At 45.4% G+C, this 27,919-nt stretch overlaps 1 protein-coding gene across 3 annotated transcripts; it reads left to right on the top strand.

Moving 5' to 3' along the window:
* Window positions 1-644: 644 nt before the first annotated feature.
* On the top strand, window positions 645-27,855 carry LOC131263377 (protein Gawky-like). Of its 3 annotated transcripts, XR_009178251.1 has the most exons (10): window positions 645-1,864; window positions 16,970-17,321; window positions 17,406-22,802; window positions 22,883-23,290; window positions 23,472-24,127; window positions 24,520-24,661; window positions 24,750-25,298; window positions 25,515-25,902; window positions 26,129-26,330; window positions 26,421-27,855. XR_009178251.1 is itself a non-coding variant. In XM_058265567.1 (9 exons), exons 3-9 carry the CDS (start codon window positions 19,818-19,820, stop codon window positions 26,266-26,268), a joined length of 5,268 nt encoding a protein of 1,755 aa, XP_058121550.1. In that variant the 5' UTR covers window positions 645-1,864; window positions 16,970-17,321; window positions 17,406-19,817; the 3' UTR covers window positions 26,269-27,855. The 3 variants fall into 3 exon arrangements, 2 of the variants coding, with proteins under 2 accessions (XP_058121550.1, XP_058121551.1); XM_058265567.1 differs by having other exon boundaries at window positions 26,129-27,855; XM_058265568.1 differs by lacking the exons at window positions 645-1,864; window positions 16,970-17,321 and having other exon boundaries at window positions 17,376-22,802; window positions 26,129-27,855.
* The last annotated feature ends 64 nt before the right edge of the window (window positions 27,856-27,919 follow it).

The following is a 27,919-nucleotide window of genomic DNA, read 5'->3' as shown; positions in this document are numbered from 1 at the left end:
ACTAAAATTGTAAATATTATTGTTCAAAGACAATCTTCTGCGAAGGTGTTTCTTGTAGTGTGTTTTGATAGCGTTTTTGCCGAAAACTACAAGAAATTGAGACAACCCTGGTAACATTTTCAAAATGGAAGCTACTTTGCGTTCATTTCTGGTTTGAATATATTTCAGGCTACTTATAGTGGTCATTGCAGTTATCCTGAATGTTTTATTTAAAAAAGCAAATTTTTTGGGTATCTCTAAGCAGTATGCTTTACAATTGTGCATCTTGCGGGGAAACGTTATTTTGACGCCTTACAACCACCTTGGTTTTATTCTTGGACCGACCAATAGTGGTGGGAAAATCAGCTCCGCAACCGGAGCCGGCTCCCACCAACTCCGGCATATTTTAGAACCGGCTCTGGAACCGGCTTCGAACTAACGGAGTCGGGTCTAAACGGACTAACTAATCTCCGCGGTTCTTTCATTGGCGTAAATCATGCGACCAAGAAAAGCGGAGTCCCGTAAGCTTGGGGCCGTCGGTTGGAAGTCTGCTTCGGATCCGTTATTTCGGAACTGGTTCCGGGCTAATGCCGGAGTCGGCTCTGGAGCCGTTAGTGCGCTCCGGATTGTCCACCACTATAGACAAGTGGACGGTCGTGGAAGACAAAATCCGTTTTTGCACAGTCTACTGTAGCAGCCAATGCCAAATTGGCAGTGTGTTGTGATGAAGCTCGTCGTCGTTTGAAAAATTTCTGGTGCGGAAAGTGTGAATCGCCGCGAGTGCAAAACACGGGGAAGCGAGCGAAACGAAAAGAGGCAGTAAATCAGGCCAGCACAAATTGCTGCAGAATCCACACAGCTAGCGGTGGTCGATGCGTATTTTCCAAAGTCAGCTAGCAGCAGCAGCAAGCATCAGCCCCATCCATACCTCCCGAATCCCACTTTATCGATGGGCTGCTGCGTGTAACGGAATGCGTGCGCTCGAGGGTGTGTGTGCATGCTTGTGGTTGAAAAATTATTGGGGTTCAGATTTTGGAACATTCCGCTACGGTGGCGAGGTGACGATCGGAGGAGGAAAAAATCTTCCAACATCACCGTGCACGAAATCACAGTAGCCTGCCATCTTGTCGGCGGTGTGTGCTGGGAAGAAAAGTGAAAAAGCAAACGCGAAGTGAAAGAAGGCGAGAAATAAAACGAAATAGAACCGTCCGCCGCGGAGCAGAAGGCGAAGAAAAGTAAAGAAAACGACCGTCCGTCCGTTCGTTCGACAACGATGGGGATCGTAAAAGGTGTACCGTGGCGCGTGTGTGTGTGCGCGCGAGTGTGCCAATAATATTCGACAGTGCGACGTGGAAGAGTCGTTTCGTTGGAACGGCGGGACCAGTGGAGTTCCAAGGAATCGGCGGGGTCGAGTTGGTGTAAAACATCGGTTCCTTTAGGAGCGGACGGATTTCGGTGAACTGCGGCTTAGCGTCGCCTTATTCTTTGCCGTTGCCGTGGACGGTTCCGAATTGCAACCTGGGGTTCAACATTTTCGACCGCAGTGTCCACCACCAGTGCGCCGACCGCAGTGCGGTTCCCTCCCGTTAGTGCACAATTTGTAACGTTCCGTAGTGGTGAGAATCGAAAGTTTGGTGCGTATTTGGGCAAACAAACAAAACAAACGTGCACAAAAATAATTGTGATTCGTGTGTGGGTGGAAAGCGGTGCAGGTTGACTCCATAACGCTCCACTCGAAAAGGAACGAAATGTGTATGTCCCTTGATGGGGCACAGGCGGACGCAGTGTTCTAGTCAACAAACTGCTACGGGAACAGCATCGACAGTGGAGTAATAATATTACCACATCAAACCACATTCGGCGCAATGCAGCAACAGCGTGATAAGTAAGTCGTGGACCGCAGTCGTTCTTCCTCGTGGAGGGGGTGATACGAAGTGGGTGGGGATGCACGTACAAAATTTTGACCTTGACTTGATTGATCGGCTTGTGTGAATGCGTGCGTATGCTGTGAATACTGTTGCGTGCAAGATGTGCCAAAAGGGTGCATGTCCCGTTACTTGGTACACAGCATAAAACAAATTAATTTCCATACTGTGCAGGGGAGAGAAGCAGCAGCATGTACAAGTTTTCCACCAATCTTAAGAATAATTGACCATTTCATCGGTTCCAAAAATAGTGCACTGTTGTGTTGAGACTGAACATGGCTCGAAATGTACTGCATTTCGTAAGAAAGAGTACTGCATTTTTGGATATCGTGTTATCCTAATTGTTCTTATCTAATAGTACTGATAACGCTTTGAAAAAAGGCAATAAAATGGTGCAGTTGAGAATCATAATCATTTTGATTGTGTCAACTAAAACAGTAACACCGCTAGATCAAAATAAATGTTATCAAATAGGAAGGACAGTTGTTTTGAAAAATACTGAATGAATTGTTAAAAATAATTGAAGATTGGGGCATTTAAGGTATGCAACCATAAAAACTTCGGCAAAAGTTGTTCAAGTTTTAACTGGTCGAGCGTATCGTCAGACCATGGGCCCTAGGGAAATCCGGAACGATAAAAATTCTAAACTTATTGCACGATTGGTTAAAACAATGGATCATCTAACACAACGGGGTGAATCTCCTTCTGGAGGTTTGAAATTTTACAACACCCATTGCTGTTGTTGGCTCCACAACATTGTAAGTCAAAATATCCCTTGGTAAAAAAATTGAGAAAGTTGTTTTTGTTTTTCTTTATTCACCACCAAACGAATTCCGTTTCGACGTCGAGAATCGTCAACTTTCGGTCGTTTCTAAGCGATTGGTAAATGCTTTGCTTGCTTTGTTTTACTGGTCATTTTGGCTTGTCTACAAACACATCTACAAAGGACTAACAAACCTACTACGATGAAGGATGTGAGGACTGTCCTTTAGAATGGGGATCCCTCGCTAGGATGACAAACGTGACGTCAGAGCGAACGGCGTTGTTAGGACGCCTTGGAATGTGTTACAACAGAAGGTAACGTTTTTACTGAATGTGTTTGAGGTATTGTTAGGGCATTCCTGCAGGAGAAACAGATGATCCAGCATTACATTGATGGTCAGCAAGCTCCCGTATTGTGACTGGGTTGATCTCGGAAAAACGGGACACTGCCCGCAGATTATTCGCTCGTGAGCAGCATTAAAATGACTGGCGAGAGCCTTTTTTTTTGTTGTTTTGGAGGTGTTGGAGCCCAGATGTGTGGGATTTCATGGGCATCGTAAGCATGCGCAGTTGCCTTTCGCGTTTCTTGCCTCGTTTACTACAACATTATGGCGTGGTAAAGTGCGACGAAACATATTGCGCTCGGGAGCAGACTGAAAATAAAGGAACAAAATATCGGCGGACTCAAAACAAGCTATAGCTGCAGGCTGTGTGTGCTATTCGTGCATGTAAAACCCACCCTGACCTGGCATCACCAGTACCGAAAAGGTCAGCCTGGCAGAGGCAGGGTTTGCTTGGAGAGGGTCGAGCGAAACAAAAACGTGCACTTAATTGAATGTCAAAATATCATACTTGTGATGAAAAACCGTCTATCAATATACCTGACTGGGTTGGCTAGCAAAACGAATATTTGTAGTGCAAATCCGTCAGACGAATCAGAGTTTCTCCTCACCATGATCATATTTTTGCCATCAGCCGTTGCAATGGATTTCCGGTCGGTATGCTCTCCATCATCACATTCATTTGCATTATCGATGGGGATGCTATCATTTTTCATCAACTTTGCTTACTCGCTACCTCTGTTTTGATCTGGATTTCTGGAATGAAAGTGAAAAACTATCGACAAATCCAATGGAGTGCATTGTGGGTGAAACAACATTGTAGATAAAAAACCAACACGAAACAAGCACAAAACGTTTGTGTTGTTTTTCAATTGCAAAGGATGAATGATGATGCATATGTTGCGTTTCCTGTCCCCCCGGGGCATCCAATCGGGAAATGGGAACATGGTACCTCCACTCGTGTGATTGGCTGTTGGTTGATCCCTTTCCGTTGTCCTTGAAAAATACCTCAGAATGTGGTGAAGGATTGCTGTTGCAGCCCAAACCCCCTTCCCCCTTGGGTTGGGTGGGTGATGGTGGGGCTCGAAATCGGTTACTATCGTGACGTATCGCACTGCTCTTACTGATTATTCACTGATCACAATCTCATGCTAGGTGGGGGAGCGCTGCAAAAATGACCTTGAATTATCGTGAAACGTACCATTATATTTTGCTGTATTTATGACGAGTGTGTGTCAAGAGGATTACTAAGTGATCAATGATAAGATGAAATATACCTCATGGTTTGTAAAGATATTAAAAACTCCACAACAGCGCTTTAAGAATGTGTCTCTTTGGTGTTTGAACCAGAAGTTAAATATACTAAATAATGAAATAATTGGTACAATAATTGTTAGCTGGACATCAGAAGTTTTTTTTGTTATTCATTCTGATTCTCACCGTTCGAACAGTTATAGTTTTACCATTTTGTCCTTTAAATGGCCTATTGAATCTAGTCTTCTTGTTTTAAGCTGAGTTTGATTGGTAGAAAAATCGTCATTCCAGTTTTTGTTATCGAAAAGTCTGGGAATTTTATTTTTTCAAAACATCTAGAAAACTAAATAGGTAGTTCTTGTTGAATATTTGTTCTATATAGGTTACTTTTTTTTGCGAAGGAATTTGATTATGTTGTTGACTGCTTCATTGGTTTGTTATCGAAACAGTTGCCTAACGCTGCGAACATTTAAGATTAACTATGCTCGCTTTAAATGTATTTTCAGGGTTATTTAAATTTTATGTTGCTAAAATTAAAAATGAGTTTCAAAATGATGGATATTTTTCAATTAAACTTTTTGCTAGGAAATTTTCATTAAAAGCTCCTTATGTTTTAACATTTGGCCATAAAAAAATACTAGCCGCAACAACATTAATGGCACTTGTCACCGTGTCGCGTGTATATTCGTGTGCGTAATCTGACCTCAAATGGCGCGCATTCGAGAACGGCGTTTCCTCTCCAGCTGGCCAACCAGCACGGGAACATACCACCCTTAAACGTGGTCCAGTTTCCGGTGGCTCTGTATGAGCGTACACTACCCATCAACCTATGCGCAGCGAAAATCGCTAGCGTGACAAAACGTAAAATTACTGCGCAATTGGCGTTTGCGTGAGGTGAATTTGTTTGAGCAAAAATAATAAAAAAAATCAAACAACCCTTTCCAAAACAATAACAAGGCAAAAAAATCCAAACGACGATTCTTCGGCGATTTATGTCACACGGAAATGCCTAGGAGAAGCGAAAATGTTGACGGTTCATTGGGTGAATCCCCGGTTTGCGGTCGAACCGTTTTTGTTTGTTTGTTATCCTTTTATTCCGGTTTACCCCAGCCAGCCAAAATGAACGCAATTCACCCGCATACACCCGTAAAACGAAGTATCTATAAGAATTGCTATAGCAGTTGCACTAGCCTTTGCTATACACATCCGGTGTTCATGAAAATTCATCGGGAATTCATTCCAGCAAAACATGAACCCCGCTTTCCCCTTGGTGGCCCTAACTCTTCTCTCGTACTAATGCCGCCGCATGGTCTTCGTGCTAGCTATCTGCATGCTCCTCGCTGTGTCTGCGCTCCTGGTAGTTCCTTTTCGTTTGGGTCTTCAGATGTTCGTGGCTGGAGTCGAACACTAACCGGCGGCCATCGGTGAATACTGAAAGTATGATACACGATACACGCGTGGCCAAAGCCCGCGCCTGGATTGCATGGATTGTAATCGACTTTTTATCTACAGGAGTGCCCACGCCCAAAACGTTTAAAAGTCTTTACTATCACCGGAGTTGTTGGACAACAGTTGGTGCGTGATGGATGCGCTAGTGCCCCATCAGTTTTAAATAATGGTTAAAAAAATTATGGTCGGTTTTGAAATTCTTAATTTATTGTAACATATTTTTGACGGGGCCCGAGTATACTAGGGCTAGCTTGACTTAACGTTATAACGGCAAGAAAAACATGTTCGCCATGTCAATCAACTTAATTTTGTTCATAACGCATTGCCTAACATTTCTACTTGATGTCGTTAAAAACATACATCGAGTTATACCAAATATGCTAGCAATTATCAAATATCGAATTTCAGTGCAACAAATGCCAGTCAGCTACAGCGGGGACTCTTGCAAAGCATGAACCGGATTTAGCCACTCCGCACCATGAACACTTGTCTGGACAAAATTATAAAACTCAATTTCTTATTCGCTTTTGACAAAAAATGTTTGCTTGTTATACAGAAAGAAATATACAAGTATGCCTTTTTAGTTGGGCACAAATGTGTCACTACAAAATGCTCAACTTTGATTCAAATGTGGAACATTTTATATCAATTGTTATTCGCGGCATATTGCATTCTGTCCGTCATGGTGCCCAAAGTGCGGGTCGGCGCATGCGTGGGACGGCGTGGGTTCATGAACGTCGGTCAGCGCATGCGCCGAATTAGCCACTCCACACCATGAACACATGTCTGGACAAAATTATAAAACTCAATTTTTCGTGTTTGACAAAAAATGTTAGCTTTTTAAGCAGAAAGACACATACAAATATGCCTTTTTAGTTGGGCACAAATGTGTCACTATGATGCCTATCGCGAACGAAGTAGGTTTCACCAATCGATCGATGCATTTTTATCGGTCGATAAAGTTATCTACTCGAATTTTGCATCGCGTACGCTTTTTCTGTATCGGTCGATATAAATCTATCGGTCGATAAGGCAACCAGTTTTCTGGCTGCTAATTAGCTACTTTTCTATGGATGTAAAAATCGCATGGAAGACAATCGTCATCCAGCTGGATCCAAGTATCCTTTTTTTACTGGTCAAGTGATACATTTGGTAAACAGATGAAATCAGATGAAAATAAATAATCAATAAAATCAGTGATTTTGATAGAAATAACGAATTGTGATGCTCAGTGGTGTTAGTTATTGTGGATTCGTGTTGATTTTTTAGTGTACCATCATCAAAAATGATGTTTCAACTCGCTATCGACTGGTCCATGGCAGTGGAAAGTATATCGATCGATTGCGTTCATCTTCTAGCGTTCGCGATAGTAATATCTATCGATATAGCAACTGCTCGACAAATTTGTTCGCGTTTGACAGCCGTTTTATCCACTGATATATCGATAGATAACTTTCAACGTTCGCGATTGCTAAGTGAACCAAGTATCCTGAAAATGAACACTTGTTGGTCGATATACTATATCGATCGATAGAGCAAAACGTATCCGATAGCTCCCTATGTTTAACTTTGATTCAAATGCGTAACATTTTATATCAATTGTTATTCGCGGCACATTGCACTCTGTCCGTCATGGTGCCCAAAGTGCGGGTCGGCGCATGCGTGGGCCGATGTGGATTCATGAACGTCGGTCGGCGCATGAACGATTGGATTTACGCAGTGAACGTCCGGTCTTACAGATACTTCTTTTTATGGGTGTGTGCGTTGTTCACTGCAGTAAACGCGCGAGCGGTCTTATCGATTATTCTGTTTAAAGGTGTGTGCGCTCTCGCGTCTGCCAGAAAATGTTCACCGCAACGAATTCACCGGTGTGAGCCCGTGTACAGATACCCAATACATCCAAAGATCGAGCGATTTTGATGAATTTGAGGGTAAATCATGAATTTTTCTATTCATTTGGCTGGCTGGGTACTTACTTCGCTTCACGATTGCACCACGGGATTGAACTAAAAGCAGATTTTTCCAAAATATGTCCGATACTAATATTTGATATAAGTTCACTCGTAAACAACAGCTTTAAGTCTTATACTCAGTGTTCGTTTCAACTTTGTTTTCAAACTTTCTTGTGGACTTTTACAGCCCAATTAGAAGGCCCTCTTCTCTAGTTTTTTTCTCCGTTTTCTCCGCACTCCAGTGCCTCTCGGTTCCGGCTGGCGGAGCATCCTAGAAAAATGGTTGTGAACTATGATACGTTCACGCTTTGGTGAGTTTTCTCTTTCTTTCGTTGAGGGGGAAGAAAAACAGCAACCCACTAGGAGAGAGGCAAATGAAATGGTACTACACAATACACGATCAAGACATTCATCAAGTGCGTGATGCGTTGCAGGCAAAGTGGTAGTGATCGGTATCTTTTGGTTGATGGTTGATGGTTGAAAAAATAGCTCGGTTTTAATTAGGTTTATTATGTGTAGGTAGGGTTGCACAGTTGACGTAGTTGCACGAATGGTTTGGGTTCAATTTAAATAGTTTGCCACTGTAGGTATCGAGTAAAATTATACACGAAAATCTATATGGTATGCTAATATAAACGCACAACTTGTAATGCTATGCTAAAAATTTGTTTACCGTGCTACAACTCGTGATATTGATGGAACCATGGAAAAGAAAACGACCGTTCAAACGTATGTCCAAAAAACTATAGGAATGGAACGGTGAAGTTGTTTGCAAGGGGTTTGATAAAATGCGAGATCATTTATTTTACAAATGTTGTACCTCGAAACATGATCTCCCAGTGCCATCGGCAAGGTGAACCCTTTTAGCCAGTTGCTGCACCTAAGTATTTGCGCATAGAAGAAACCCGTCGTCTCGAGCAAGTTTCAAGCGAAAGGGCATTTGAAATCAAAACAAATTTTACGTAACGTACACACATACACTAACACGTCCCATGGGGTTTCCCCCCGCTCAGTATTAGAGGGTGTACCAGGGGCAGAGAGGCAGTACAGTCAAAAAGGGGGCCAGCACGGTTCAGTTCAAATACCTCTTTGCCGTCGTCATCGTCGTCGGTATGTTCATGTTTTTGCCGAAGAATGAGAAACGTGTTCGCGCGAATCATGCTCCTCTCATGTTGTGGCCTCATTTGCGCTGGTTCGCATCAAAACGTTAGAAGGGGGTTAGAAACGACACACGAACACAAACATACGCACAGAAAAGCTTCACAAGTTCGTTTACTTTTTTACTGAACGCTAGCATTACTTGCCTCATTTCTGTTAAGGTATATTTTAAGGTACAGTTGCGCACTTTAGAAAGCATTTGTTTGTGCAATCATGATTTGATAGCTTTTACGAACTTGTTGATTCTTTTTGCTTGGTAACTTTAACAACTTTTGTAAACACTTTACTTTCATTACATATCTATCTACATTAGATCTATCTACATTAGATAGCATGGTGTCATGAACTTTGTATCTTACCATTTGTTCGATTTGTCTATTCATCGAAAATCAATATAAAATGGAACGGAAAAATGTTATGTAGTTTTCAGCCTATAAAAGGTAACTGGTTACGTTATCAACCTTCTTCATGTTGGTTTTGTATCCTGTTGCGAGATTTTCCCCTTTCAATTTGATATTTTATGTACGAAACGTAAAGTAGACATTCATATGATGCGTCTACTGCTTTCGATGAATCCTTATAATTCATAACTACGATTACAAAGGAATTGCCTCCGAATGTAGTTGCAGTAATAAGTCGGAAGAATATTGTACCACTATTGAAAATCGCTCCACAAGGCGGTAAATTTTAAGCTATAAATTATTTAACTGGTTGACAGAATAAACCAGTGGTGGCAAACAATCAGTGCTCTGCAACTAACGATCACACCGGCACTCCAACAAACACGTCTTGTGTTTGAATGAGACAACCTTCTGGTGAATGGCTAAAGAATTCCTAACCATGATCTGAAGGAACGCGGCCGGGATGTTGGGTTGCTTTTATTCACCGTTGGCGATCGGATTCTGCTGGCTTAAGAATCTGTGGCTTTCGATTTTTTGAGCTTACCGATCGTTCGGGATGCTGATGCGGGGGCTAACCTTGCTTTCGGATTTCGCTGCCGATGCATGATGCAGGCTGCATGGGATTGGAGGATCGATTTGCATCGGATCGCTCGAAGAAGCCGATTTGCGTAGCGCGAATGCGCCCGCCACCACCATTAGAAAGAAGCACACGGGTTGAAGGTCTTACGTAATAGTTTATTGAACCGCATGTTTTTATTACCTCCCCCTGGCATTGTTTACGGGCCGCGGGTATTGCTAGTGTTGAAGGAAAACCACCTTCGCACACCGTGGAACCGTGCGCACATACACTCACACACCGGCATTTGTTGGCGGATCTGTTTTCGGTTCCATGTCGCGGATTCGCGATCGCCACGATCATCGGTTTTCCACTTGGAAAAGACGATTGGAAAGAAGGGCATTGTGCAAGGAAGAGGAGGGGTTAGTCGTTATGTGCTGGTACTGGTGGTGTTTGTGTTCGCCGGTCTGCCTGATTTATCTCATTGTGAGGTTGCGTTTGGCATAAAAATACCGTTAGTCACGAGCGGGTTAGTGGTGTTTTTTTTTTGTGATACTCCAAATTTTTGCTTACCATCGCCATTCATTCATTTGTTGCACTTGAAGGAGTGAGTGTGTGTGAGTGTGTGACTAAACGGTATTTGCCCAGGTGGCAGCGGGAACTCAAAATTCCATGTCACGTCTACGTTTCTCCCGTCTCCATCCGTTTCCACCCCTCAACAATGTGCAACACCGTTGATACGCTTAGCAGGCCATCCTACTCCCACCTTCGACCCCGGACTTTCGTACTCGCTCTTTTGGGACTTAGTCAATTTTTGAAATAGTTTTCATTTTTGCCAAACTTAAAAAAATAATGTCGATTTGATCAATGACCTTGTTGGTCATTCAAACTTAGTTGGTTCAATTTCAAACTTATTATAAAACTAATCAGATTAAACGTACTTAAAAAGCATGTCCATAATGCACTTGAAATGATTTCAGCACATTTTACAACGGAAATAAACATAGAAAAGAGATTATGCGTTCGATTCCATCATTTTCAATATGATTTACGTCCATGTATTTGAAAATAACAATGAAAATCAAATTCACACTTCGACCAGATTTTCAATCGCTCCGTGCCAAGCGAAACCGCCTACATTATTGTGGGATTTGGTTGTCCTGTGGACAAAGTTTATTGCGGGTGGATAAATTATTTTTATCACCGATTTTTCATGCAATTGTTGAATAGGCGAAACCTCAACCCCGTACAAAAAAAACATTATCAAATTAAAACAATTTTAGGACAGATAAACTTTCGCCACACGCGATTTCTGTTCAACGATCACACTTATTTTTGACCACCATAGTCTCAAACCCAAGCTCACAGTCAAGCTGTCAGGGGAGCGTTCAGTGATGGCAGCCGCCGGGACCGCTTGGTACGCGTCGAGTGCAGTGATAATAAAGTGCGTAAAATAGTGATGTTTTCAGTGTTATTTAGTGATCATTATCGTTAAGAGTGAATATTTTGTACGTGGGCTTGCTTTGCGGTTCATATTCGGCCCGAAATTGGAAGTTGTAGTGTTGTTTACATCGCTACTCTTCCGCATGGTGAGGTACTGCTGCTGCTGGCGTCCGATCCGATCTCGAGGAATTCATCGGTGGAAAACGGAAAAAGATGAGTATTTTATCATATGTTATATTATTTATCCATGTTAAGTGTTTTATATCTCTTTTTATTTGCAGGAGCTGTTTTGTATGGAGTTGGTTTTGGCTACCACTTGACCTATGTGGGTCCGACGGCGTACCTCGGAATCGCGTTAAACTTGGCCGGATCACATTTCCAGTGTTATTTTGTGTGTTTAGTGATATTAAGTGAATTTTAATATTAAGAATAGTGTATATTAGCGTCGTTAATCAATTAAACAGAAAATAAATATATGTTGTGAACAATGTATGGAACTGGCGGACTTATGTTTGCATGATGACCATCACTACACAGGGTACTCGGGGGCCGCCATTACTGACCCATGCGCATGCGCAAAATCGCCCACGAGGGCATCTCAGACCCGCTGGTTGCGTGTCACAACCAGCGCCAAACCAGCGCCAAACCACCCGAGTAACAAGAATATCCATGTTGCGCTATGAAAGGGGCGTTTTTCATGGTATCATCGGGCTCCTGATGGAACCTGCGAAATATGTAGGTTGCGTGACAAAAACGACGTGACGCGATGTTTTTTATACAATGCGCGGTGTTTTAATGGAGGCGATGTTTTCAATATTTTGTCATCATATACAAAGGAAAATTCCCGAGTCGTAATTTTATATTAAAAGAACATTTTTTATTGAAATATATTTATAAACCACGTTACAAACCGCTTATTCGCCAGGAGCCGCCTTTACTGCAAAAATCAGCCATCTCCGCACGTAACTTGCATTCCACCGCGTGAAGACACCGCGGTTGGGCTTCTGGTGCCGCTGTTGCTTGCGTTGAACTTTGGAAAAGAAAATGCATAAAAATTAGCACAGTTTTGGATTTTTTCTGATTTTCATGTATCTTAATAACGTTTACTTACCGAATATTAACGAAAACTGCCGCTATATTACTATTTTCTTCACATTTTTGGTGAACTGCAATTTCACTCTGCAAGCGGTGGCAAAATCAAAACAACTCTGCTGACAGCAGGCAAAACTGCCCAAGGCTCATAGAGCTGTAGGTTGGTTTACTTTGGCTTGTTGACATTTGGTTCAAATTCATAATTAATTGTCAAAATAATATTTTATTTTTTCTTCATTGCTTGGTAATTATGAGCAGTGTTTGAAGTGATGATTGATATAAAACTGAACACATTGATTCTATTTTGCGCAATATTTGGATCTGGTTCACTTATTTTGCTTTCAGTCACTTAAAAATGTGTTTTTTAATTCTCCACTACACTTCTACGACTGAAAGTAATAGCTCGATAGAAGATCCATGTTTTTGACATAATATTTTATTTCTTTACATTATGAATCATGATGAATCATGGTATGAGAAATGTATAGCGATTGTTTTGGTTTTTCGCTTTCGCAGTAATCAATAAACAATATTTTTTTCCAGCTGTATACAACGAACATCATAGCATTACGTTATCGATTGGTGGCTGTGCGAGCGATCGTTTTTACTCTCGCAACTGCTCAAGATAAAACATGTGCAGTGCTAATTTTCAACCTATTGATCGAGTATATACGCTGAAGCAAGAAGTTCAAAAACTTCCTGCGAAGTTTGATGTCGCCTGAGAAGCGCGAGAGAAAGTCCCTTACTGCGTTTAACGCAGCAATACATAGAAAATACTGACAGTTAAAAAAATGGTTTTCATGGACATTTCATAAAACTCATTTTTTAAGTGCCTTCATCGTAGTCATGGTTAAGTTTTGATATGAATCAATTTTCCGATTCAACTTCAGGGTTTTTGTGGTTTGAAAAGTTTAACGACATTTACCAAACCTACCCTGTTTAATGCGCCTTGGTCCGAACCTGTCCGTGTTGCAGTGCCATCTGCAAGTATGGGTCCATCAGGGGTGGGATGAGGAAATTCCTCCTGATGCATCGCTTCGTCGCGGTGTTTTGTTCGCGATGTTGTGCTACCGCTTGCAAGTATAGACTCGCGGAGAGGAGCACTGGGGTAGCACTTTCATCGCCCGGGCGTTTTGTATGGAAAAAGTTGCACCTAAACCCGCCGTCGCGCAACTTTGTTTGTCGGGCAGCGGGGTTTACAACATTTTTACGCGTCCCCAGGTGGCAGCGGGAACTCAAAATTCCATGTCGCGTCTACGTTTCTCCCGTCTCCACCCGTTTCCACCCCTCATTGGCCCACACTTTTTAAACGATGTGCAACACCGTTGATGCACGCAGCAGGCCATCCTACTCCCACCTTCGACCCCGGATTTTCGTACTCGCTCTTTTGGGACTTAGTCAAATTTTCAAACAGTTTTCAGTTTTGCAAAACTTAAAGAAATAACGTCGATTTGATCAATGATCAACAAATTGGTCAATTTCAATCGTTCATCAATTAATTAGATTAAACGTACTTAAAAAGCATGCACATAATGCACTTAAAATTATTTAAGCACATTTTACAACGGAAATAAACATAGAAAAGAGATTATGCGTTTGATTCCATCATTTTCAATATGATTTACGTCCATGTATTTGAAAATAACAATGAAAATCAAATTCACACTTTGACCAGATTTTCAATCACTCAATGCCAAGCGAAACCGCCTACATTATTGTGGGATTTGGTTGTCCTGTGGACAAAGTTTATTGCGGGTGGATAAATTATTTTTATCACCGATTTTTCATGCAATTGTTGAATAGGCGAAACCTCAACCATTTACAAAAAAACATTATCAAATTTAAAAAAATTTAGGACAGATAAACTTTCGTCACACGCGATTTTTGTTCAACGATCACACTTATTTTTGGCCACCATAGTCTCAAACCCACGCTCACAGTCAAGCTGTCAAGGGAGCGTTCAGTGATGGCAGCCGCCGGGACCGGCTTGAAGTGCGTCGAGCGCAGTGAAAATAAAGTGGGTAAATTAGTGGTGTTTTCTGTGTTATTTAGTGATATTTATCGATAAGAGTGAAGAAATTGTGTGTGGGCTTGCTTTGCTGCTCATATTCAGCCCGAAAACGACATATTTAATCGATAGATAGTGTTGTTTACATCGCTACTCTTCCGCACGGAGAGGTACTGCTGTTGCTGGCGTCCGATCCGTTCTCGCAGAATTCATCGATAAAAAACAAAAAAAGATGAGTATTCCATCATTGATTGTGTATATACATCAATAGTAATTGATTTCCTATCTATTTTCATTTCTAGAGCATCTTTCGTCGGAATCTTGTTTTGGATTCCGCTGCTCGGATGCGAATCCGAAGATATTCTCTAGTGTACAAGTGTTGTGTGTAGTGCAGTGATATGTAGTGAAATTTATGACTAAGAATAGTCTTAAGCGGTGTAGGTAATTAAAAATAAACCGAAATAAATATATATTTTGATAAAAATATTACGGAACTGGCGGACTTATGTTTGCATGATGACCATCACTATACAGGGTACTCGGGGGCCGCCATTTCTAATCCATGCGCATGCGCAAAATCGCTCCCGAGGGTAACTCAGACCCGCGCAATTAGCTGTTACATTGCGCGCCAATTGCGCGCTAATTGCGCGCCAATTGCGCGCTAATTGCGCGGGGTATACAACATTTTTATGTCACGCGTGACATTTTCTGCCTCCTGGGTCGCGTGACATTTTCTGCCTCCAGGGTATAAAAGTGTTTGCCCAACTTTAACTTGACTATTTTGTTTTACAAACACCATGAAACTGGAAAATATATTTTAAAACATCTATGTTCGGTGTGTGTTCTTAAGAGAAACAGTAGAAATAAAAAGCTACCCAAAAATCATGCTAGACTCTTTTCCATAAGGATAAATTTAAGACAGTTTTTCCCTGCATATGTTAATTTGCAACATTTTATTAATGGTGATTCCATTTATATGGTCCACTAATGTCTTAAAAAATAAAAATAACCTGTGTCAAGGGAACTGAAATAGTAAATGTTGAACGTCGAGCTTTGTTTCGCAAGATATTTATTATCGCTTACTGCGCATTTTCGGAAATCGAAAACCGGTTGAACCATTAGATTGTTTTGCTTTTCTGAAAACATACGATTCGTCATTCGTCTCGTTTGCCTTGTATGTGTGCACGAAATCATAGCTGATCTTTGTTTTGCTCATTGGCAGCTTGGAAGCTTTTACAAACTTTCGACCTTTCGCGAGCCAGCCTGCTAGCTAGCTTTGGGTGATTGTTGTAAACCCAAAAAGCTGGCAAACGGAACGGAAACCCGAAGTCTTTGCACGCAGTCAAAGACGCCAGCCCATCATTAGAGGCCTCGCAAGCTCCCCCTCCCCTCCCCCCCTCTCTAGCGGATCGGTGTAACGGTATCACAGCGTCCACGTCTTGGTTTCATTCAAGTATCTTTTAGCGCTGCCGCGAGAGCAGAACGAACGGTTGTGTGATGATGGAAGCGCCCCGAGACATTCCGTTCGTCTGACGGTGGTCATAATTTCGGTCGGAAAAGAATGGAATGTAATCTGCGTATAATTGGCAGTTCTATGGAAGCGATGGCAATGGAGGAGGAAGGGCATGGATGGGAGGGAAAATGGAATGATCAAACACGAGCACACCAGATGACCGAGGGAACGATGGGTGTCGTTCGCGCGGGGGGGAAAAGGTGATGAATTAATAAAATACGGCAACGGCAACGGAAGAAGTTATTAGCGCCGGATGATGATCCCACGATGATTGAGCCCGAAAGCTTACTGGGAATGTGCAGCTGCGTTTTTCCCTCAGATTCGTTTGCTTTTAACCCTCTGTTTTGCTCTCCCATGGGGGGGGGGGGGGGGGGGGGGGGGGGGGGGGGGGGCGGGGGGGGGGCTGTCTTCTTTCTCGCTGGTGTTGTGGTAGTTGCAAGAAGCTGTGATTTGTGTGCAGATTTGGACATTTGGGTTTTCATTTGCGGTTCCGTTTTTCCCAATCTTTTCTCCAGAGATTGCCGTGAGAAAAGGGAAGTAGAAACAATTGGACTGTCACAGTTCACAGCAGCAGTTTGTATCATGAAGTTGGTAGAGTAAGGTATAGCAAAACGACGGAGAAAGAAATTGATCAGGAGAGAACAAAGTAATTTAACGAAATGAAATAGCATAACTATCAAATTCAGTTCACAATCGAAGCATGCTGAGAGGCTAAATATATCATTTTAAACTTGGTGTAAATAGCGACTAAAACATTACTTCTTCGCTCATGTGCGACAATTGTATTGAATTGTGTGGAATGAATAAAATAGTATATTTCAATTAAGGCAGGAAGAAATTATTACTCAGCTTTTGATGACTGGTCATTTGTAAAACAAACAACTAAACGAAACCAAGCAAATATTTGAAACCAGTTGTGGCTTTGTAGTTGTCTGGAAAGTTGTAAGGATTTTAAAATTCCTCATACCCAGTAACGACGATCTGCGATCATGTTGGAACGTAAGGAAAGCTAACCATTTCCCGTCGCATTTAAAAAGGATAAGAAAAACCGTAACATTGTGTCTGATGTAGCTTTGTTAAGTTTAAATTGCTTTCTTATTTAACCTCCAATGTTCCTTTTTATTGGTTCATTCCAGCTGCTGAATCAAACGGCTAGAACAAATCGCGACATTCAACGATAGGAAGTAAAAGAACGAAAAAGCATCGACAGCATCATCCCCCCCTCACTGCTAACGGACGAGTGTAACTCACCGGATCGGATCGATCGGAGCTCCCAGTAGTACCGCCTGGAAGCAGTACTTAGCTTTGCACGGGCCGTTACCGCTTATAACCGGTGCCATCTGGAAACGAGCATCGTTTGATAATACATTAAATAAGCAAAATCTGTGATAATTCCCACCCGGCACGAGCCCCCCCGATCCCTGCTGGTTCCGGATTGCTGCGAGGGTTGTGCGTCTCTGAAAGGGGGATACAAATCCGTCCTAGGAGGTAAGCGACTTCTTCGGTGTTAGCTAGCCTAAAATTCGGTACATTGTGTTCGGAAACTAACTTGTCTTTCTTCTCTCCTTTCAGAACAAGGGCAAAGGTGCTTCATCATTCCCCTGCCACCAAACTTAAGGTTAAGATTTGACGTAAAGTGGAAGGACACGCTAACCGCCACCTTGTCGGACGTTAGCTAAGCTAAGCGGCAGCAAGGAGGAACAACGGCGAACAACGAAGAACTTTACGGGGGCGTACCTTCCCGAGAGTCGCTTGTGACACGGAGACGGTGGTCCTCTTACTGCTGCTCCCCTCATCTCCCAGGTATATACGGTTATGCACCCTGGGAAAGGTGGTAAAGCATCGTCGTACCTGTTATCCATCGTTATCATCAACAACGTCATCACAAATATCAACACTAGCCAGTGAAGAATCGTGTTTTTGTTGGTCGAGGACAATCGACAACAACAACAACAAAACGTACACGTCTTGTAGACACAAATTGCTGTCTTCAAATTGTAGGACCACATAAAATTAAAACAAAAAAAAAACAATTGACAAACTAAAGTGACAAAAGAGGATGCAAGAAAGTGTATGACACAACAAACAAGTGAAACAATCTCTTTCATCAGTGAAATCTTCCATGAGTGACAGAATTTTCGGGAGGTGATTCGTAGTGGCAGCCAAAACCCTCACCCTCCTATAATCCATTCTAAACTACAATCAATCTAGACGACATTATAGCCCAAACGTGGGTGGAACTGAATATCTTCACTGACCTGACACACAAGTATTGAACAAGTTCGCCCCCAGGAGGGAAGAAAGGAGTAAGTGTTGTGTTGTGATGGAATATCAAGTTAGTCACGCGAACAAATGTGTGAAAAAGCAGTCGTATAGATAATATTGCTATCGGAAGGGAAAAGTTTCCCTCAAAAAAGGCAATAAAGGGTAAAAAAGTTCACTCGCTTGAGGGAACAATTATTTACTTATCCAAGGCACAATACAGGGCGCTTTGGGTGAAATCAAATTCCCCTTTCCCTTGCAAGAGCAGATAGAGGGAAAATAAGCTTTAATATAAAAAAAAATCGTGTTTCAAACCTCTCACGCTAGAGAACACTTGCACGCTAAATCGCGGGCGTCGGTTTGAGTTGTGAGTTTGGGGGTCGAACCAATCTGAACACTTGAAAACTCGCCAGTAAAGACAACAAATTGTAAAAACAACAACTCAATCTGTGCTAGTGAAAACAATTATACAAAACACCGTGTTCCAACAAAACCCTCGACATAGAGGCTATTCTCATCAACAACCGCAAAAGAAAAGAACAATCAGGTTCAACTATAACGGCGGGTTTGTGGATGCATTTTACCAAGGAAAAAGTGAAAAGTTCCTGCCGCGAACCGGTGGCGGTTTGCTGCTTTGTGGGGGCATTATCGTCCATCGAACGCGACGCGATCGCGATCACCTGCACGCCGTGATAAAGCTCATTCCAACCAATCAAAACACAGTATTCGTCTTGGTAGCCGAACGCCATAAAGCTCGAGCATCAAGTGGCAACGGCAAGATACAAGGCTGCTAACACATTTTACGGGTTTGCCATTTAAAGTATGCGCCAGTTTTGACGACGCTCCAAAGATAGGAAAGCCGGGAGGTGGATGGCAGCAATATCATCAGCACACGACGGAGACTGTAATAGACCAACATACGTGTGACACACGGTATTATCCTTACGCGGGGAATAAGAACGGACGGCGAATTTCAACAAACATTACTCTGTAGTATCACGATATCACTACGGACACGAAGTATCAGCGCTAATATACCCTTCGTGGATACTACACTACCCAATCTGTATCTGATCAACAAGTCTGACGGTAAATCCCGGAGGTGGTGTATTTGTATACTTTTCGGTAAGGGGCTCGCAGTTGAAACACTTACTGGGGCCATACCATCCCCTTACCAGGCCAACGACGAGCAGAACGAATCATCATCAACCGGCAAGCGAAAGAGTAGGAACCAACCCGAACTCACTTGTCCGCGCTGAGCAGCTTGTGCCAATCGTCAACGTCTGTGAACGGATAGGCTTCAACTGAAACAGGCCATAAGCCAAATAAGCGGACGACTAGTGCACCCGGGATCCCTTCGGGTAGCAGTGGTATAACACGGGAAACCATCATCATACAACCAATTACAATCTCTCCGAATTATGACATGTGATTTTCTTGCTTACCTGACTAAATGTTAACGTTAGGATTAATTTTTATTGTCTGAACGACGGCAGAAAGAGGGAGAGAGAGGGGGATAGCGAGGCGAGTGACAAATAAGAGCAATCTCGTGTTTTAACGAAACACGCGGACCGTGTCGTGAGTCAAAGGGTATAAATTGAATGCCACGACGCTAAACACTGCACACTACTCCGATAGCAAGCACAAAGAGGCAGCAGAGCAGTTTTTTCGAGGAGTGATCTTACGCACACAAGGAGAGAGGGAGAGAGAGAGAGCAGAAATATGCAACCGAATTTCGTAAGCGTTGGCGCAACGATGCAAACTACAGACCAATCGGAGCAACGGGAAATGTACTCAACAAACAAAATGATGGCAGACACTTACGTTCCGTTCGCGGAGCTACTCCGATTGACCGAACGGCAGCGTGCACTGGCGGCCGAGGGCTGTGCCCCTCGTTGCCCCGGTCGGCTCTGCGGTGGCGGAGAAAGCTCACTAAACGGTGGCGGAGCGTGGGGTTCACCGCCGGGAAGTTCGAACGCTGTCGGGTCCGGGTGGAATGCGGCCGCTAACCCACTGGTGGGAGGAGGTTCCCAGCCCGGACAGCAGCAACAACAGCAAGTCTGGAATAGTGGCCAAGCCAGCATGCCACCACCGGTTGGACCGCCAGGATCGAGGCCGGACCAGCTGGTCGGCAAGAGAGCGGCCGATCTTTCGCAGTCCTCCGGTGGGCCGATGCTTGGTCCTAATGGAGGAGCAGGAGGAGGAGGAGGAGGTGGGCAGGGTGGCACTGGTGGCGGTTGGAATCAGCTGGTCAGTAAGCCACCTTCCACCGTCATTGGACAGCAACAACCCCAGCAACAACAGCAACAACAGCAGCAGCAGCCAATCGCAAACCAGCAGAATACGCCCGGATCAGGTGCCAACCAACAACAGCAGCAACAGCAACAGCAGCAACAGCAGCAGCAGCAGCAGCAGCAGCAGGGGAATCAGCAGCAACCACCGGTTGCACCCCCACCAGGAGTGCCTCCGGGCGCTGGTGCAGGAGCGATCGTTGCCGGAGGTGTTGCTGCTTCCGTAAGCGCTATGGCCGCGACACCGTCATCGAAGCTGGAGCATCTGAACTCGATGCGTGAGGCGCTGTTCGCGCAGGACGGTTGGGGCTGCCAGCACGTCAACCAGGATACGCAGTGGGATGTGCCGGCATCGCCGGAACCAAGCACCAAACCGGATCCATCGCTCAAGGCAACCGTCAACAACGGCACGGAGCTGTGGGAGACAAACCTGCGCAACGGCGGCCAACCGCCCGTGCAGCCACAGTCTCAGAAGACACCTTGGGGCCCACAGAGTCACCACGGTGGGACGTGGGGTGTGGACGACGAGGGCAGTGGTGAGGCGAGTAACGTTTGGACTGGCGCCACGGGTGGAGGTGGCGGTGGGGCAGTTGGAGTTGGAGGTGGTCCCGGTTCAGGTCCACCACCGGTCGGTGGCGGCAACCCGACGCTCGTTGGTGGTGGTGGTGGAGGTCAACCGGGAGCACCTGGCGGTGGTGGATGGCAACCGGTTGGTGGTGGTGGTGGAGCGATTGGTGGCAGTGGAAGTGGCGCTGGACCCATCGGTGGTGGTGGCGGTGGCGGTATGTGGCCACCGGGCGCCGGAGGCCTTACGGGAACCGGTGTTGCCCCACCGAAGAAGGATAACGACTGGGGAAGTGGCCCCGGTGTCGGTGGTGGCAGTGGACTCGGAATGGGAGGAGCTGGCGTTGGTGCAGCTGGTAGTGGCGGTGGGGGATGGGGTGAACCACGTGGCGCTGGTCTTGGTGGTACCGTCGGAGGAGGAGGTGGAGCATCGGTGGGAGCTAACGCGGGAGTTCCTCCTCATCTGGCTTCGCAGCTGGACGGCCTGTCGAATGTGGACATCCGAAGTATGCGTCCCCCGGGTGCCGGAGGAATGGAGCCGAACCGCGAGTTCCGTGGAGATCCCCGAGGCATTTCCGGTCGTCTGAGCGGCTCGTCCGGTATGATGGAGCACTATCCGATGGGCAAAATGCCACCACCGGGCGCTTCCGTTGGTGGCGGTGGTGTGAATGGTGGTAATCAATGGCCGCTGGGTGGTGGTGCTGGCGGTTCCGGTGCGTTGGGCGGTGGACCGCCGAATGTTCCGCTTACGAAATCCGTCTCTGGCTGGGATGATAATTCTCCGCCGGCTGTTCGTCGCAATCCGAACCTTGACGACGGTACATCCCTGTGGGCATCGGCAGGTGGTGGTGGTGGTGGTGGCGGCAACGGTGGCCGTCCATCGGGAGTAGTCGCAGAGCAGATGGTTGGACGCAACGGACGCAATGGACCACTGGGTGGGCTCAATTCGGGCCCGCTTGGTGGTGGAGGTGGTCCTGGTGGACCGCTCGGCGGAGGTCCGCGAATTGTTGGTTCCGGGCCGGGTGGCGGCAATCCGCTCAAGGCAGACGGCGGTGGCATGTGGGGCGGTGGTGCAACAGGAGGTGGACACGGAGGTCCGGGAGGACGCAACAATGGATCGTGGGACGAAGCATCCCTCGGTGGTGGCGGAGGCAGCAACTGGGATGACAAGCCTGGTCCGGGAGGTGCACTCGGTGGTGGTGGTGGTGGAGGGTCTTGGATGGATGGACCCGGTGGCAGCGGTGGTGGTGCTCCGGGAACTGGAGCCCCCGGAGTTGGTGGCAATCAACCGTGGAACCCGAATAAGAAACTACAGCTTGCAGGAGCGCCCGGAGTGTGGCATGATGGTTCCTCCGCCGGTGGTGAGCTAATGGGTAACGATTGGGGAACCGGAGGTCCGGGTGGAGGGGGTAAGCCTAACATGAACAACAAACCCCCCCACGGTGGTGGCATCGGCAGCGGACCGCTGGAAATCATTCGCAGCAGCAAGCAGTACCGCATCCTGTGTGAGATGGGCTACAAAAAGGAGGACGTCGAGTTTGCGCTTCGTGCGGCCAACATGAGTCTGGAGGATTCGGTTGAGTGGCTGCAGCGGAACGGCTCTATGCCAAACGTGGGCGGACTGGGCGTGGGCAACGCTTCGGGTGGAGGTGGTCTTGGCGACTGGCGTCGGGACGAACCCCATGCTCAGCTTGGCGCAGGCGGTGGAACTACCGGCAATCTTGGAGGAGGCGGTGGTGCTGGTGGCAATATGTTTGAGCCACCCTTTAGCGGTGGACGCTATATGGGTGCTGCTGGTGGAGCCGGTAATAGCGGTGCAGGAGGTGGCATTGGTCCATCGTTGCATTTCCAGGTAAACTCAAATGTGGTTTGTGAGATTCGAAAAACATGAAAACTAACCTCAACTGTTTGGCAACCGTTTTTACCTTTTAGGGTAACCAGAATGGAATGCCGGGAGGAGGAGGCGGCGCCGGGGGAGGCATGGGTGGTGGAGGTAATCCGAATCTCTCCGGATTGCACGGTCTGTCGTCGAAGTCGCTCGGCAACTACCTGAACCAAGCGCCTCCCCCGATGGGTGGTGCGGGTGGTGGCGGTCAGGGGGCGAACAATATGGCACCGTTCAATCAAGGCGGCGGTCTCGGTGGAAATGGGGGCAGTGGTGGTGGTGGTGCTGGTGGAGGCGGTGGCCAAAGCGCGGTACAACCGGCAACCCAACTGCGCTCGCTCGTCCAACAGATCCAGATGGCCGTCCAGGCCGGGTACCTGAATTCGCAGATTCTCCATCAACCGCTGGCGCCACAAACTTTCTTGCTGTTGAATCAGTTGTTGAACAGTATTAAGGTAAGGTCGGAAAAAAATGATTTTTTTTGCATTAATAAAGAGAAAAAGGTCGGTGTTCGGTTTTGGTTTCTGATTTAATACCCACAGCGTTACAGTGGTTGATCTTTTAGTTTGGAATGGAATATCTGCTAGCTTGACACATTTAATATTTCATTCTTATGTCTTCCTTTCCTCCCAACAGCAACTGCAGATAACACAGAACAACTTCCAGCGCAGCGGTGGTTCTGGATCAAACCAAATAGTGATGAAAATTAAACAGCAGATCGCAAGTCTGCAAAACCAGATCGCTACTCAGCAAACGATGTACGTGAAACAGCAGCAGCAACAACAACAGCAACAGCAGCAACAGCAGCAGCAGCAGCAGCAACAGCAGCAACATCAACATCAACATCAACAACAGCATCCCCACCAGCAGCATCAACAGCAGTCACACCATCAGCAGCCACATTCAACCGGTGGCGGCAACCCATCGTCCCATCTTGGCGGTGGTCACTTGGGCGGAGGCAACTTCCACCGCGAGCAGAACGATCTGTCGGTCCTGCAGAACAGCCTGTCGGAGATGACGCTCGGCAAGGAGCATAATGGTCCTTACCACACTGGGCCACCAGGTAGTGGAAGTGGGGCTGGCGGAGCCGGTGGAACCGGCCACACCAGCCAGCAGTCACGCCTGAACCAATGGAAGATGCCGTCGATGATGGACAAGGACAGCAGCCATGAGCTGACCGACTTCTCGCGGGCTCCTGGCTCGACGGCCAAATCAGGTGGTCTGGGTGGCAACGGAGGTAGTGGTGGATCTGGCGGTGGGATGGGTGCATTGGGTGGCCTGCAATCCGATGGGTACGTTTTACACAATTAAAAGCGATCGGTACTGCGTATTGAGGTGCGAACAGAGTCGGAATGAGTGAATGTGTCAATTCTTCTCAATGAGTGAATTGATGCAATTCACCAAGATGATTTATTGTGGCTTGTGATGATTTGGTTCCGTGAGAATTAGTTCGCTCAGAGTTAGCGCAGAGTATTCTTTGTGAGCAAAATCATTCTGAGTGAGCCAAACCATTCCCATTGAGCTAAAACATTCTCACCGAGTTAAATCATTCTGAGTGAATTAAAGAATTGACTTTCTAACTCCATTTCACTCTGAATTGAGTCACGTTACTGAATCGTTCCCATAGCAAGTACTCCATCGACCGAAGTTCTGTATGGTTTTTTTTTTATTCCTGTCTATACAGCACTTGGTCCTCGGGACGCGGTGGAATGACCGACGGATGGCCAGATAACGCTACATCCGACATTACCGGCAAGGATTGGCCTTCGAATCAGGACTCGTTTTCGGACTTGGTGCCAGAGTTTGAACCGGGCAAACCGTGGAAGGTAAGAAACAGATACGGGTGTTACTTGTATCAAGTGGAAATAATAACGTTCAATTCAAAACTTTATGTTTACAATTTCATAACCTCAGGGCACGCAAATGAAGATCGAAGAGGATCCGACCATCACGCCGGGCAGCATCGCCCGTAGCCCGATCGCATCGATTTCCGTCGGTTCCGCGAAGGACTCGGAGCTGTTCGCAAACAGCAGCAAACCGTCGCCAACCGATTCGATCAGCATTTCCTCATCGACCTGGAGCTTCGGTGGTGCGAATAACAACTTCTCTTCGGCCGGGGTCGGTGGAGGTGGTGGCAGTGCGGGGGTCGCCGGTGGCATGAACAAACTGGGTGGTGCTGGCAAGAGTACTTGGTCGGACACTGGCGTAACCGGTGCGACCTCGGACGTATGGGGAGCATCGGGCCCCGGAGCAAACGGTGCCGGTGTGGGTAAGGCTCCGCGCGGACCACCACCAGGTTTGTCGTCCGGGAAGCCGGGTGGAATCGGAGCCGGTGCCGGCGCCGGTGGACCGGGAAGTAACGGATGGATTCAACGGCATGGTCCGGCTGGAAACTGGCCGGCTGGTGGCACGTCGGGCGCCTGGTATTCCACATGGCTGCTGCTAAAGAATCTCACCGCTCAGGTACAGATTTTTCTCAGGCTAATTTTTTAGGGTGCATATCTTAACTGAAAATGAACCAAATCTTACTGAACAAGTACTGTCAAAAAATGTAAACACGACGGTGACAACAGATTTTTTTTGCAAATACATCACGTTCACAGTGATGTTGATCCAAGCAACCGCTGCCTTATATCTAATAAACCGTTTCGATTACATTCCCATCTGTTTCTCTTCCAGATTGACGGTTCGACCCTGCGTACACTTTGCATGCAGCACGGACCGCTGCAGAACTTTCACCTATATCTGAACCACGGCATCGCGCTATGCAAGTACTTGACGCGTGAGGAAGCCAGCAAGGCGCAACTGGCACTGAATAACTGCGTGCTCGGTAACACTACGATCTGCGCCGAATCGCCGACCGATAGCGAGGTGCAGACGATTCTGCAGCACCTCGGACTGCCCGGACAGAACAATGGTGGTGGCGGTGGCAGTGGTGGTGGAGGTAACGCCAACACTAACAGTGGCGTCGGTGGAGGTCTCGGCGGTTCGGGAGGTGTCGGCGGAAACTCTAGCCTATCTCAGACATGGCGTCTAGGCGGTGGGCACAACGCTGGCCGAGTTGCTGGTAAGATATTACCGGGCTTCATTTGTTTAAAAAAAAGAACTTTAGTTGGAGTAAAAAACAAGTTTGAAAATTATAATTATAACTTGACATAGATGAAGTGTATTTCAAGTCTATTTAAATACATGACATTTGTTGCATTTTATTCTTTAACACAAATTTCCATCAAATAATAAACGTTGCAATTGCAGCTAAAAACTCCTAATAGAAAACATTTTCTGCTCCGTAGACACGTGGGGTTCGTCGTGGCCTTCATCCGGCGGTGGAGGAAATTTATGGACCCCGTTGGACGGTCCAACAGAGCGAAGCACACCATCGAACCTGAACTCGTTCCTGCCGGAAAATCTTCTAGGTGGAGAGCTGAATTGAATTGCAACAACGTAGCAATTTGCCACACTCAACACCTAATTTGGCCTCATCATGCCATCACAGTAAGTTTTCCAAATAGTTAAGTAGTCGATGTAATAGAAGCTAAGTTATTAATACGGTATACTATATTTTCGTATCTGGTATAACGTAAGAGACACGGGAAACAAAGCCAATTCCCCAAGTCAAGGCATCACTCCTCTGAGAACGGGTTTAAGAGAGGATTTTTGGCAGTGTGTGTTGATGACCACGGCCGGCCGACGTTAAACCTTAAACGAACCATAAGCGATACGCATTCCCAATGTAGCCGAAGGTACAAATGAAAAGGTTTTGTTAATTACTTTTAATTATTTGTAACACACTTTTAATCAATCAAAAACCATGATAACCTGTTTTAAATGGGTGCGTGTAGGAAGTAGCGAGGAAAGGGGGGATGCCTGTAAGCGAGGAGTGAACGCTGAAAGCAACATGAGAGAGCGGTACAATACTACAACATATACATAATTGCAAAATAGACAAACACTTTTCAGGAAGATGCTCGATAGATAACGTGAGAGTTAGTGGCCAGAGCAGAAGAGAAAACTGACCTCCAAATATTCGTAATAACGTCGATATTTTATGAAACTTTTTGTCACAGTCTGTCTTAGCAATAGCGAATGATTATAGAAAGAATGGTGAAGATTGAAAGATTTTATTACACACATACCTACCTAAATGAGTAACAAAAGATATCCTGAGTGCGCTTCAGTTGGGGGATACGTTAAGAAAACTCAGTCCTACTACTTTTCATCGATGTTGGAATGGCATGTGCATGGACTCGGATGTACACGAAAAATCGAAATTGTAGTGTAATACGAGCCGGCGGTATTGGTCGTGATCTATTCTTAATGGTTCTGGCTTGATCGGACTCGCACAACAGCCTTATATTATTTATTCGTTACTGTTTTTACCTCCACTTTAATTTCCTTAAGAGTTATTACCTTTATATAGAAGTAAGTTCGTGAACCAAGCTTCTTCCATTGATGAATATTGAAAAAAAGTTTCGTTCCTTAAATAACAGTCGAAGAACAAATTGTGTACATTAATTCTCGCTTAACATTAGTATTAAAACCTGCAACCAGAACACCTTTGCAATACGCAGTGATGAACCTATCAGATCATGATGTGCATTTAGTCGAAACCGCGAATCGTCAAACAGGGAACAAATAATAGCATACAGGTGTATGGTGTTCGACGTGTGTACGTTTATACGAAGACAACGATGTTGAAATCCAACGTGCTAGGTTGAGGGAAGTGGGATTAATTTAATTTTAAAACCAACCGAAATTTAAATATCAAACTAAAATGATCTCAACATATGACGGAATGAGCGCAGAAAACAGCAAAGGGTAAATCGATTGCACAACGTTGGGAAGATTTTCAATGCCAAGCTACTAATGACGGGGAAGAATTTCATCCTATTGTTATTTGTTTGTTTGTTTGTTTCTTTGTTTGTATTCGTTTCCTTAGTTTTATTTTTATTCCAAGGTAGGCAGCCTCACTTTCGATCTTAATACGTGTGAAGATATTAGTCAAGGTGACAAGCAAAAACCGAAACTGGAAGAATGTAGTCTAAGTCTAACAGTGAACTATTGGCTAGAATAGTTTAATCAAC

This window comes from Anopheles coustani, chromosome 2, assembly GCF_943734705.1.
Source record: "Anopheles coustani chromosome 2, idAnoCousDA_361_x.2, whole genome shotgun sequence".
NCBI classification, from domain to species: domain Eukaryota; kingdom Metazoa; phylum Arthropoda; class Insecta; order Diptera; family Culicidae; genus Anopheles; species Anopheles coustani.
This window is presented reverse-complemented; position numbering and strand designations above follow the sequence as displayed.